Raw genomic sequence first — 12,725 nt, 5'->3', positions numbered from 1 at the left:
TAGCAAAGTGGATTTAAAAGAAAAAAAAGACAATCTGCTGCTGCCCTTAAGGAATCCATCTCGTATTAAAGTAAAAGGATGAAGAAAGATCTATCTTTCAAATGGAAAGCAAAAACAAGCTGAAATTCCTCTCTTTGTATCAAATAAAATAGACCTTAAACAAACAAGAGTGTCAAAAAAAACCCAAATAAGTGCATTATATAATGATAAAGCATTTAATTCAACAAGATTTAACTAGTCTAAATATATACAGGCTCAATACTGAAGCAATCATATTTATAAAATAAATACTACCAGACCTAAGCAAAGAGATAGAAAGTAATACATTGAGAAATAAGCTTCCACACCAGACTGACAGCACTAGGCAGGCACAGCATCATGGCCAAAAGCTAAAAAAAATTTCGACTTCAACTAGACTCTTTACCAAGTGGATCTAATAGATTTCTAGATAATACTTCACCCCAAAATCAGAGAAAATGCATTTTTTATCTGTTTATAAAACATTCTCTAAAACTAACCACATTCTAAGTCATAAGTCACAATACATTTTTTAAAAAATCAGAATTATAACAAACATCTTCAAGAACCACAGTGGAATAAAAATAGAAATCAATATCAAGAGCAACTCTCAAAACTACACAATTACAAGAAACCTATATAACTTAGCCCTGAATTACTTTTGGGTAAATAACAAAATTAGGGCAAAACACAATTTTTTTGTTTTAAACAAATGAAAATCGAGACAAAGTATATTAAAACCTGTAGGATATAGCATAAACAGCATAAAGTGGAAAGCTTATTGCACTAAATGCTTATGAAATTGTCCCTGCAAAATTGTAACTGAGACAATGAAAGAGATCTGATCTAACCAACTGCATCTTGCTTCTATCCTCCAAGCTGTTCTTGTTCATTTCTGGGTGTAAGCCGAACTAATTCTGGGAGAAATTTAGTTTACAGCTTTGAGTTTAAAACCAAGACAGTAACAGTCCTTTCCCAAAACAAACCAGCTTCTTGCCTGGGAAACAGACTACTTTTGTAGGACTAACAAATTAGCCAAAAGATTAGAAACTACGATTTAGGAGTAATGCATCTGGAGGCTACAAGATTCTGACTCTACCCAAATTGCTCCTGAGGGTAACAGCACTATTGTAAAACCTAAGATCAATACCTGATATATTTTGCAGATCCTGAAATTCACAGATGAGCTCACACCACCCAGACTGATAAAATGACTCATCTCAAGCTGTGGCGCCCTCCCAGGAAGTGACTCAGGACAGTATCAACACCCAATGATTTCATCTCTGACCTGACCAATCAGAACTCTTGACTCACTGCCCCCCGCCTACCCACCAAATTATCTTTAAAAACTCCAGTCCTCAAATTCTCAGAGAGAATGATTTGAGTAATAACAAAACTCTGGGGTCCTGCACAGCTGGCTCTGCATGAATTACTGTTTATTGCAATTCCCCTGTTTTGATTAGTAACCTCTTTCTTGATAAATAAGCTCTAGTGGGCCAGGTGAACCCGTTAGGTGGTTACACACTTGGGGTCTCATCTGGGATTGCCCTTGTGCCTACCTGCCCGTGGTTCAGTAGCCCTGCTCTGGTGATGGATCCAGAGGCCAACTCAAGTGGCTGCCTAGTTCTCTTGGACTGTGGGCTGACTTTGGCACTGTCTCTACTGGCAGGGTGCTGCTGGCGCAATGCACATGGATTTAATTGCAATGGAGAAATAGTTCCTGGAAATAATGTCTGTCTCTAAACTAATTTGGTGAGTATTCTAGGCACTGCCAACACCTCCTTCCTTCTCCCAATTGATTTGGGGATCATGATTTGGCTTCTTTAGGGGCCTTGGTTTAGCTTCTTTGGGGCCCTTGGTTTTTTTTTTTTTGGTCTCAGTTCAGCTCTTTTGGAGGTGTTGGTTAGCTCTCTCTAATTAGTAGGAACAGTCTTGGTTCAGGAGATTTCTCTTCAATCAAAAAGATTTCAGGGAGATTTCTTAGGTGGAGAATAGAAGGTTCGTTCGGGAGGAATACTCAGAATTCTTGGTTAGAAGTTGTGGTTTGGAAGGTCTGCTGTCTTGTTTTTGTTGTGTGTGTGTGTTTGTACGTGTGGAGGAAACCTCTAAAGAAACTACTGATGGAAGTCTAGGTCATCTAACTCAGAAAACCCTCATTATTTGTTTGGTCACATTCAGTGAGTCCTGAAGGAAGCTCAAAAGGCCTGACTTGGGGTGACTGTCCACTTCTTCATCTTGCCCAGAAAACTGAATTCCCAGTTGGAGGTTATCTCTCCAAATCTTGAGTGGCTCAGAGATGACAGGGACCAATGAAAGAAAGTTTGAGCCTTGCCGGGTCAATATTGGGTGCTGAATGAGGTGACAAATGTCTGCTTTGTTATGTGTATTTTGCTAGGCTGGGGTGGAAAATGTTAATTTGATTCCTCATGAACCCCATTGGGCAGCATCTTGCAAAAATGAGAAGCTTTTGCCTATGGTTTTACAAAACAGAAAAGGATAATTTTCTTTTGTGAAGTGGCTTGGCCCCCAAAGCTACAGTGCAATGAGTAGGGTCATCAAAAGCCACTCTATTCTTCCGGAAGTGCAGAGAAAGGGAACCCGGAAACGTGGTATGCTGGCAAAAGGGGTAAGAATTTCTTACCACCAAGCTTCTGGTCTCTGTCTCTGTCTTTCTCCCTCTCTCTCTCTCTCTCTCTCTCACTCTCTCCCACTCTCTCACTCTGTGTGTGTGTGGTCTGACTAATAGAAAAACAAATTTTTCAGACTCATCTTAGGCTTTAGCAAATCTGGTGTACTCTGTCCTAAGAATTTGTCTTTTAGTGTTGTTCTGTAATGGAGAGGGGTATCATAGGAAAGAATGTAGAAAGTAGCCTTAGGATTCCTATAAGCCTACTTTTTAAGCCAGCCTTTCAGGCTGGTCAGTTACAAATTTTGCTGTGTGTTCCTGAAACCTATACTGGATGAGATTTCCCTCTCATCTTGTTTTCTGTCCTTGGGAGCTTGACCTTGTAACCATGTGGCAGTACTTACTCTTGGTCTCTGCCATCTAGAGGACAGGTATTTTGTGGTTAATGTTAGCCCTAAAAATTATCTTGAACAGTTAAAAGCCTTTGCAAGCTTGAAATTGGTTGCACTAAAATCCTTCTGGGAAAGGTAATGAAGACTAACCAATGCTGTAGCTCAGAAACTAAAGGTTTGTCTTTTCACAATGGTGGCCTGGGACTCAATTCTTGGCCCAGGGAATGAGTGCTTTCTGATTTGATATTCTTGTGACTTTTGCCATTTGTTGATTCTCTGCTCCTCCGTGACCAACTTCTGGCTTCTCTTCTTGAATTTTCGTTTCTCTGAGTTACCTTTGAAGATTCTAGATCTTGTAAAAACTACTCACCACCTATTTGAAAATACTTCATACACTCAAGGTTAAGTTACAACCTTAGTTAAGGCTTATATATTTCACCTAGGTGATTACTATTTGCAAAGAAGTTCAAAAACCAGAAATATTGGCTGTTTGGCCTTGCTAAAGTCAGATAACAAGAGATATAAAGGATTTTTTTTTTAAAGGACCCTATGGCTAAAATCACCTTAATTAAAAATGGATATCCAAGTGCTCTCCCTCTCTCTTTTTCTCTCTCTCTGTATACACACACACACATATATACATATATATAACATGTATATATAGCATATACATATATACATATGTGTCTGTGTGTGTGTGTATATATGTGTGTGTGTGTGTATATACATATACACACACATACACAAGGCCTTTGTGCTTTTTCTCTTCTTAGATCTTGTTTTTGGAGAATAACTTTTTGTTTGTTTATTTTTTTCTCACTTGAGTGAATTATTTCCTCAGTCTGTCTTTTTGCTACTCTTGACGCCCACATGAAAGTAACTAAGTTGATTTCTGACAGACTAGGACTCCTTGGGAAAAATGGGGGGTACCATTTTTGGGAAAAAGCTCTGTTTTCCTCATGGAACCCTAGGCATTGAAGGAAGATAGTACTCTCTCAAAATCAAAAGTTCTGCCCTGTTTTACGTTATGTTACCTGTTGTTTTTGCCTTCCAGCTGTGCCTGCTTATTAGGCCCTAGAAACTGCTTGCTTTCCTGGCCCTTTACCTCAAAGGTTTCCATGCTGAAGCCACTAATTCAACTAAGAAACTGGCTAATAAAAAAATCTTACAAGTACTGAATCTTTTTCTGTCTTTTTGTGTATTTATATGTGTTGTGTGTGACATTTATATATAAAAGAGCTCTGATTAATTGGCTTAAAAACTAAGCACTTAACTCAAATATTTAGTCAGAGAAATAGATACTTTAATGCCTTTTGGTTCACATGACTTTACTAATCTTTGGGAAATAAAAACAGTTATAAAGATTATTGGCAAAATAAAAAATGTCTTCAAAATTTCAACATTTGATTACTTTAGAACCATTAGATTCTAGGTAAGGCCTGAGGGACATGTTGAGTGATCTATGCTACTTAGCTATTCTGGAAAGAGTCAGACCTTATTTGCACTTCTGTCTGGTGTCCTAGGCTCCATACCAAGGATATAATTAAGATCACTAATTATCAGGGTTTTCACCAAAAATAGAAGTTGCTGAGTTAACATTGTAATGTGTAATTAAGATTACCGGAGTAATAGTTTTTCATGCAAGTGTGCAAGGAAAGCAAACTGTGTTTTTGGTAAAAGATTATAAGAAGGCTTAGAAATGTTGTTTTTGCCCAGTTTAGAGGGCTAACGGGATGTCTTAAGTTAGAATACAACTAAAAGTTTGAGCAAGTTGTGAAAGGTTTGTGAAAAATTAATCTTGTAAAGGAAATTCTGTGTATAAACGTTAGCTAAGTTAAAGGGGTATTATTCAGTTTTCCATAAATTGAACAGTGTAATAAAAGTATGACAGGGTTTTCTTAAAGCATTGTTCTGCTGTTTAACAAATAAACATTGTAAAGGGATATAATAAGCTTATGAGAATGTTACCATATGCTCAAACTAACTAAAGTTATATAACTTGGTTTATAGGGTTTTTTTTTTTTTTTTTTTTTTTTAAAGAATCGGGTTTAACATTAATAGTACACTATGCAAAGGTGAAATTTGACTTTCTCTTCTGAACAAAATTTTTGTGTAATATTAAAAGATAATGAAAGGATTTTGTTTGTCTCTTTGGGTAAACGACAGGAAAAAGGGAAGAGGGGAGAGGTAAGAAACAGATTCAGGTGGCCTTATGCTGTTTTTATTAGGTCTTGTTGTTTAGAAAGATAATTCTCTCCTATATCAATGAGTGCAGGTTTTTGTCTTTTTAAAATTTTTTTGAGTTACCACTTTGACTAAATAAATAACCTGTGATCCTATTTTGTGATACCCAGTGTTTTAAATCTTTGATATTTGACAAACTTTCCAAAATTAAATGATAAGTTATGAGTATGTCTTTTTCTGACCTAATTAATTGTTTAGATATTAGGTTTACTAAAGTCTAAAAATGGCATATTTGTTTTATTTAGCACAAAAATCATACAGGAAGCACTGCCAAATATTAAATGGTGTTTGACTTTCTTTGTACTCTATTTGTATAAATAAGTTATTAGTATATGTTCCAAAATAATGGGAAACTCCTAAAATTCTGATATGACTTAGTGTTATTCATAATTAAAATTGTTATGTAAAATTGTTGTATGTCACAGAATTAACAAAATTCCTAGTGAATTGTGGTTTTAATAGTGGCTTTCTTAAGTTTTTTATCCACAGACAATTATTTTGTTTTGATCCTTTTCAAAAGGCAGTTTAGAATCAGATAGAGGACTCTGACAGGTACTCTTGAATGCAGGCCCCTGATAACTTTAGAAATTGTGCTATTGGAATAGAAGGAAAAAACACAAACTTCTAGGACTCTCACAGAGAGCTGAGATGTTAAACATTGCTAATTCATTTGTTTTTCAGAGTCAATAAACCTTTTTATTTTGAGTATTTACAACTTTTAGCAATTGAGTAAAGTATGCTCCTGGGAGTAAACTTTGGAGCATATTGCTTTCCCTCTAACTAATTTCTCCAGAGTTTAAAAACTATTTGTGAGTATTCTCAACTTATGGCAGTATACTTATTTGCATAAGTGCAATAAGAATATGTTTTTTCTTATAACAGGACCTAACTGGATAAACTGGTCATTTTACCAAGGCTTTAACTGGAATGGAATACTTTCTTTGAGGAATAGAAGTTGACTTACAGATCCAATAAAAGCCCCTGGGAAAAGCTGGCCTTATATCTTGTCTATGCACTTTCTGTACAGTGTTCCTGACCTGTGATAAGAATGCCCCTTTCTTCTTGGCACATTTTATCTTGGGACCTTGAGAGGAGGAAAAATTACCCAACTCCTAAAAGTATGTGATGGCACAAAATCACAGGTCAGGAACACTGTACAGAAAACCTGTGGGACTTCAAGGCTTTAAAATTAGAATATAATGTTCCTTATAGAATAAAGTTTCAACATAGCCAATTTTATAAAAGAACCTATATGACAAATAATTATTCCTTTTGCTACTAACTCTGGGAAGAACTTCGTTTATATTATAGAGATTGAAAAAAGAAACAATAAAATCCCTTCTCTAAAACAAGCCCCTTTTTGCCTGGGGACTAGACTGCCTTTGCAGAACTAACAAATTAGCCAGAATATTAGAAATTATGATTTACGAGCCATGTAGTTGAAGGCTGCAAGATTCTGACCCTACCCAAATTGCTCCTGAAGATAACATCACTATTGTAAAACCTAAGATCAGTACTTGAGACATTTTGTAGACATGCAAGAAGAAATCAGAGAAAATAAAATGATAAATATGTCGAGATGTACAAAGACTGACCCTTTAAATCTTAATGTCTTGGGATGAGCATAAATTAAAGTACATAAGAATAACATATATACTATATATCTATCTTATATATGCATATATATGCATATTAAATATATATAGCACACATATACACTAATGTTATCACAATGGTCTTTGCAGTATATTAAAAATTTGGATACTATAACAGTTATTCAACAAGAAGAATGCATTAATCAATCAATTAACATAAAAAATTTAAAAATTTCACTTTAGTTCTAACTAAATCTTCACTGAACAAAAAGGAACTAGTATGGCTTAAAAATAGTTTTAGGGTCTTTTTATACTCAAACCATTATAAAGCCATCTCAAAATGTTACATGAATACTTGAAGTTGTGGTCATTGCTTTGGGGAAATTCTGAGGAGCATCTTGCCAGGTGTTCTGGAAATAAATGATGAGTTCAATAAAAAACGAACACATTCTTAAAAAAAGTCATTAAGATAAATATATGAAGTTTTCATTTGTAATCTCCTTTCATTTCTTTCTCCCATTTTGTGAGAAATTTTCTATCATTAATATTTAAATAAATTTATGAGAATGCCTATGGGGTACAATTCTGGAAAAAGCTGGATCATTTTATCCATTGGGGATTTTAGATAGTGAATTTACACATTAAATGGAAGGAAGTCTTTTTGGTAAATTTGATCCTAGGTCTTTACTACAGAGATGTATCCTGAACTAATAAACTTCCTCCACTTTCATATAAATGATAGCATGCTCCATACACATTCTTCATGTTTCTTTTTTTTCATACAAAAATATGTCTTGAAGAAGGTTCCACATTAGTAAACAAATAATTTTTTCTTCTTTTTTCAAGACATCAGACTATTCATTTTCCTGCAAGTAGAACTGTAGAACTATTTATTTAATGACTCCCTTATCAAGAGATATTTAAGTTGCTTCCAATATTTTGCCATCATAAACAATGTTGCCATACATATGTATGTAATCTTACATATGTGCCATTTTATCTATTTGGGAGTATAGCTATCTGTAGGATAAATTTCTAGAAGTTTGCTGCTAGCTCAAAGTTCTGTACTTTTGCCAATACAATGTCTACTTAACATTTTTGATTGTTGAAAATCTGGGTGAGTTTTAATAGCAATCCTGTCATTATCAATTAATTTGAGCATCTTTTTATATATTTAATAGCCATTAGTGATTATTTTCTTTGGGAGATATTTGATTTTTTTAATAGAACCTACTTTTTACAGAAATTTCAGATTTACAGAAAAACTGCATAGAAAGTATGAAGAAGTCCCGTATACTCCCCGCCTCACACACACAGTTTCCCTTATCATTAATAGTTTGTATTATTTTATATTAGTGTGGTAACTTTGTTACAATTGATGAACTGATATGAATGCATTATTATTAAGTTCATATTTTAGATTAGTTTGCTTTTTATGTGGTTTGTATGTGGTATGTGTATGGATCCACAGGTTTGACAAATACATAACATCATGTATCCACCATTATAAAATCATATAAAATCATTTCACCAGCCTTAAAATGCCCTGTCCTCCACCTACTCATCCCTGTCTTCTCCCCACTGAGCTCCAAGCAACCACTGATCTTTCATTGTCTTCACAGTTTGGCCTTTTACAAAAGGTCACATACTTGGAAGCTTCTTTAATTTTTGTTAATTTTTTTTTTCTTTTTTTTGAGACAGAGTCTCGCTCTGTCAGCCAGGCTGGAGAGGAGTGGCATGATCTTGGCGTACTGCAACCTCTGCCTCCTGGGTTCAAGGGATTCTTGTGCTTTAGCCTCCCAAGTAGTTGAAATTACAGATGTGCACCACCGTGCCTGGCTAATTTTTGTATTTTTAGTGGAGACAGAGTTTTGCCATGTTGTACAGGCTGGTCTTGAAATCCTGGCCTCATGGATCCTCCCACCTCGGCTTCCCAAAGTGCCTGGATTACAGGCGTGGGCCACCACACCAGGCCCAGAAACTTCTGTAGACTGCCTTCTTTCACTTAGCTACACGCCTTTAGTTTCTTTCTTGTCTTTTTGTAGGTTGACAGGTCACTTCTTTTTATTGTTGAATAATTTTCTATTGTGTGAATGTACCCCAGTTTGGCTCTCCATTCGCCTATTGAAAGACATCTTGTTGGCTTCCATTTTTTCATATTCAAGTGCAGGTTTTTGTGGGGACATGTTTTCATCTAACTTAGGTAAATACTTAGGTGCATGATTACTTAACCATATCATAAGCCCATGTTTTCCTTTGTAAGAAATTCCAGACTGTCTTCTACCATGGCTCTATTATTTTTTACATTTTCACCAGCAATGAAAGAAAAATGAAAGGAAATTCTTGTTGTTTTGCATCTTTGCCAGCATTGGATGCTGTTTTTGCTGATTTTTAAGAGTTCCTTATATAGTTAGGATATTTGCCTGTGTCTGTGTCAGAAGTTGCAAATTATTCTCCTAATTTATATTTTCACTTTGAAATTTGCTTTTAAAAGTTTAATGATGCAGATGTTATAAATATTTTGTCTTTTTTTTCTATTGTAGTTCTGGGCATTTGGGTCATACTTAGTTTCTGCTTCGTAGATAATTGAAAGAAATTATACTACGAGTTTTAATACATATAGTTTCACATTTCAAAGTGTATAATTTGTCAATATATGAATTTGAAATTAGTTTTTTTAAAGAGGTAAAGTATAATCGTAGCGTTTTGTTTTTCCAGATGCCCATGCAGTTATCTTCGTGTCACTTATGGAATATCTCTCCCTGTGAATAGAGTAATATAGAAACATATTTTCCTTTATTTCTTAATTGACATATGTCCAGAGCCCAAGCTAGTCATTCTGTGTCTTTCTAGAGAAGTCAGAGGCAATTGAATACACACAAACACACACACACACACACACACACACACACACATATATATATATATATTTACATGTGCATATTTATCCTTATATATACTAACATGAAGAGAGTTTTGGAAACAAAAAACATTCACATACAAATCCTAGCCATTTTCTATTATCTCTAATTTTTGACAAGTTGGTTATTATCCTTGAATCATAGTTTCTTCACATATAACAGAATAGAAGAAAATATCCATGTCCTATAGTTTCTATGAGTACTAAAATGAGATACCAGATTGCTTGATACCATAGTGCCTGCAAAGTAAGTTTCCATTAAATGGTGGCTATCATTATTAATATTATTATATAATGAAAATAATATTCTTTAGGAATTATTATAGTCAAAGAGAAATTAATGAAATATATTTATGACAACTTACGAAAATAATGTGGAATTATATATCCTACATGACCCACGTGTGCCACAGCTGTTGGAGGACCACTTCATACATGTTGTATCAATCAGAGCCCCAAAATATATTGGAGCTAGAATTCCTCCTGTAAGAGGAGAAGAGAAGATGTCAGTCCAGAGAACATATTTTAAATGTAACTGTATGATATTCCACATTGATACATTTTGATTAAATAAACGTTTAAAAATTTGGAGGATTTATTTATTATTTTGTTCTGCATCTACCCAATAATAAAGGTTATTTGAAATCTCAAAGACCTGAATCATGTAGTAATGTCATTGATGCCTTCTACCCACTTGTACCCTCCCTACATACATGCCTGTACACTCTGTTCTTATGGTAGCAATTAACTTAAGCCTGAATGGTAAAAAGGAGAATGTTGTTAGTAAAACTGGGAAGTTACGTTGGTTAATACAGGATTTTTCTTAGGCAAAGAAACCTGAAATGGAGTAGAATTACAACTTTATGGGGAAAGGAAAAAGATCTTGGCTCAACTGCTGTAAAGGCAGACTTTTATTTTTTTTTTTTTAAACACTATTTTAAGAGAATTTAAAAGTGAGTGCTTAATCAGAACTCCCTCCCCAGATAAGTATAGGCTGAGCTTCAGGGAGTGCTTAGCTTTTGGCAGGCTGTACTTTTTTTCTGGGCTCAGATGTCTAATTCCCACTTACTGATGTCATTAGAGGTCATAGTCCAGTGATTTTCTACTAATTGATTTTGTGCATTTGTAAATACCTCCTGAAGCAGCTTAGGCTAAGTTAGGGGATTGTGGTACTAAATTTTGTTTGTGTTAGTGTTCTGATCACAATGATGCATAAGTTTTCAGTGGTCTTTTTTTTTGGTTAATTTTTATTTGGAGCTCATGAATTTGCAGAATGCACGGACAGATATGCTGTTTATATAATAAACTGTTTATATAATAAGTGTCCATCTGCTTCCACTGCTGTTTTAATGAACTCTGAGATTGACTCCTGGTTCTAGGCAAAGGTAATCTGATAAAGAATTTTAGGGACATGCCAGTAGAGAACTATCCTTCAGACGGTGCAACTGAAGTATTCATAACTTTACTTTGTTCTTTTTTTGTATTGTGGTGAATAATTTTCAGAGTTTATTTTGTCATGGAAAAAATGACAGTGATTGATGTATCACAATTTTACTTATTCCATTTAGTTTTCATCAGTCTTAATTTTTTGAGAGTGAGAAATCTTAAAATGACAAGGGACTGAGGCTAATGTATTTGAAAAAACCTGGTACTGAGGAAATGGATGAGAAATTTTCAGGTTTCAAAAATCACAGCCACTCTTTGAAAAATGAAAAATATATGCTAACAATTTATTTTCCCCACATAATGCCACTGATTTGAACAAATGAAATGGATTGTTTTAAGTAACAAATTTGGTCCTAATCACTACAATTTTAAAACTCATAACCTATTTTCTAAATGACTTTTTCACTATATAGACCTTCCACAATTTACACGTTTATTGCATTCAAGACAATTGTTTGTGAAGTGGAAGTTTTGTACTAAATGCGTATTTTTTCCATAGGTGCATTAGGTTCCATCGTGCCACAGATTGGATACATCGAAATAGGATACCCAGAATTAGTATGGTGAAACTCATTTTTTTTCCTATTTTCTATTGCTAAAAAAAATTTTTACTGCATTCTCTTGGTCTCATTTCTACATATCAGAAGGAGTACTAACAACCCAGGTGTTACTTTAAGCTTTTGTCACCCATGTTCTAGCAGTGAGGCATCCCCATTGAATCTGAAGGTAGAAAACTGCCAGGATGTACAGAGTCTGGGAGATTAGAGACACACGAAAGGGAATGGTGGGAAGAAAACCAATGGAATACTATAGCATCTCATCTCCTCTGTTTTATTTCCTGTATATTTCTTCTTTTTAACTTGGAGGATTTGTGACTTTATCATCAAATACGCTTCTTAGACAATTTCTTCATTGTAATTTGGCCATAGCCTGGCCAGATTCCCATGCTTCCCAAGCTAGCTTTAGGCCTTGCCTAAATCATGCCTCAGTTTAGAAGTTAGGCCCTTCACTCTGCCTACTGGGAGGAAATATTCTTATTTTTCTAAAAAAAGAAAAATGTGGAGGACCATCTACCTTTGTGTTTGAAAGAGTGTAATATAAATACAATAATTCCTTAGTCTTAACAGATTAACTTTACGTATAATTAACAATCGAATTCTCTTTTAGGTCACTCAATTTTACTCTATCTCTTATTGTTTTTATTTATCACAAAATAGAAACGATACTAATTTTATTTACTATCACAATTAAAGATTCATTACATTCAGTCTTTAAGCCTTGACATTTATATTTATAACTTAAATTTAATATATGTGTGTGTGTATATATATATATATACATTTTTCATCATACCTAGTGCTCGTATAACCATTGAGTGGAAACCCAGTGCAAGTGATTTCAATTCAGGTTGAACAATTCTGAAACAAGATAAAGGCAAAGAAACATTAAATATCATTAAAATATCAAAATGAAACAACATTAAA

The 12,725-nt window shown here is 34.5% G+C and overlaps 1 protein-coding gene across 1 annotated transcript in view; it reads right to left on the bottom strand.

The window, feature by feature from the left end:
- The window catches only part of LOC101004585 (solute carrier organic anion transporter family member 1B1), a 97,383-nt gene that overhangs the window by 7,675 nt on the left and 76,983 nt on the right, over positions 1-12,725 (bottom strand). The window contains exons 13-14 of the mRNA XM_031650330.1: positions 12,595-12,659; positions 10,161-10,278 (exon numbers count right to left, since the gene is read on the bottom strand). Of these exons, the coding sequence (XP_031506190.1) occupies positions 10,161-10,278; positions 12,595-12,659 (183 nt within the window). The remainder of the gene's footprint in view (positions 1-10,160; positions 10,279-12,594; positions 12,660-12,725) is intronic.

This window comes from Papio anubis, chromosome 9, assembly GCF_008728515.1.
Source record: "Papio anubis isolate 15944 chromosome 9, Panubis1.0, whole genome shotgun sequence".
Taxonomy (NCBI): Eukaryota; Metazoa; Chordata; class Mammalia; order Primates; family Cercopithecidae; genus Papio; species Papio anubis.
This window is presented reverse-complemented; position numbering and strand designations above follow the sequence as displayed.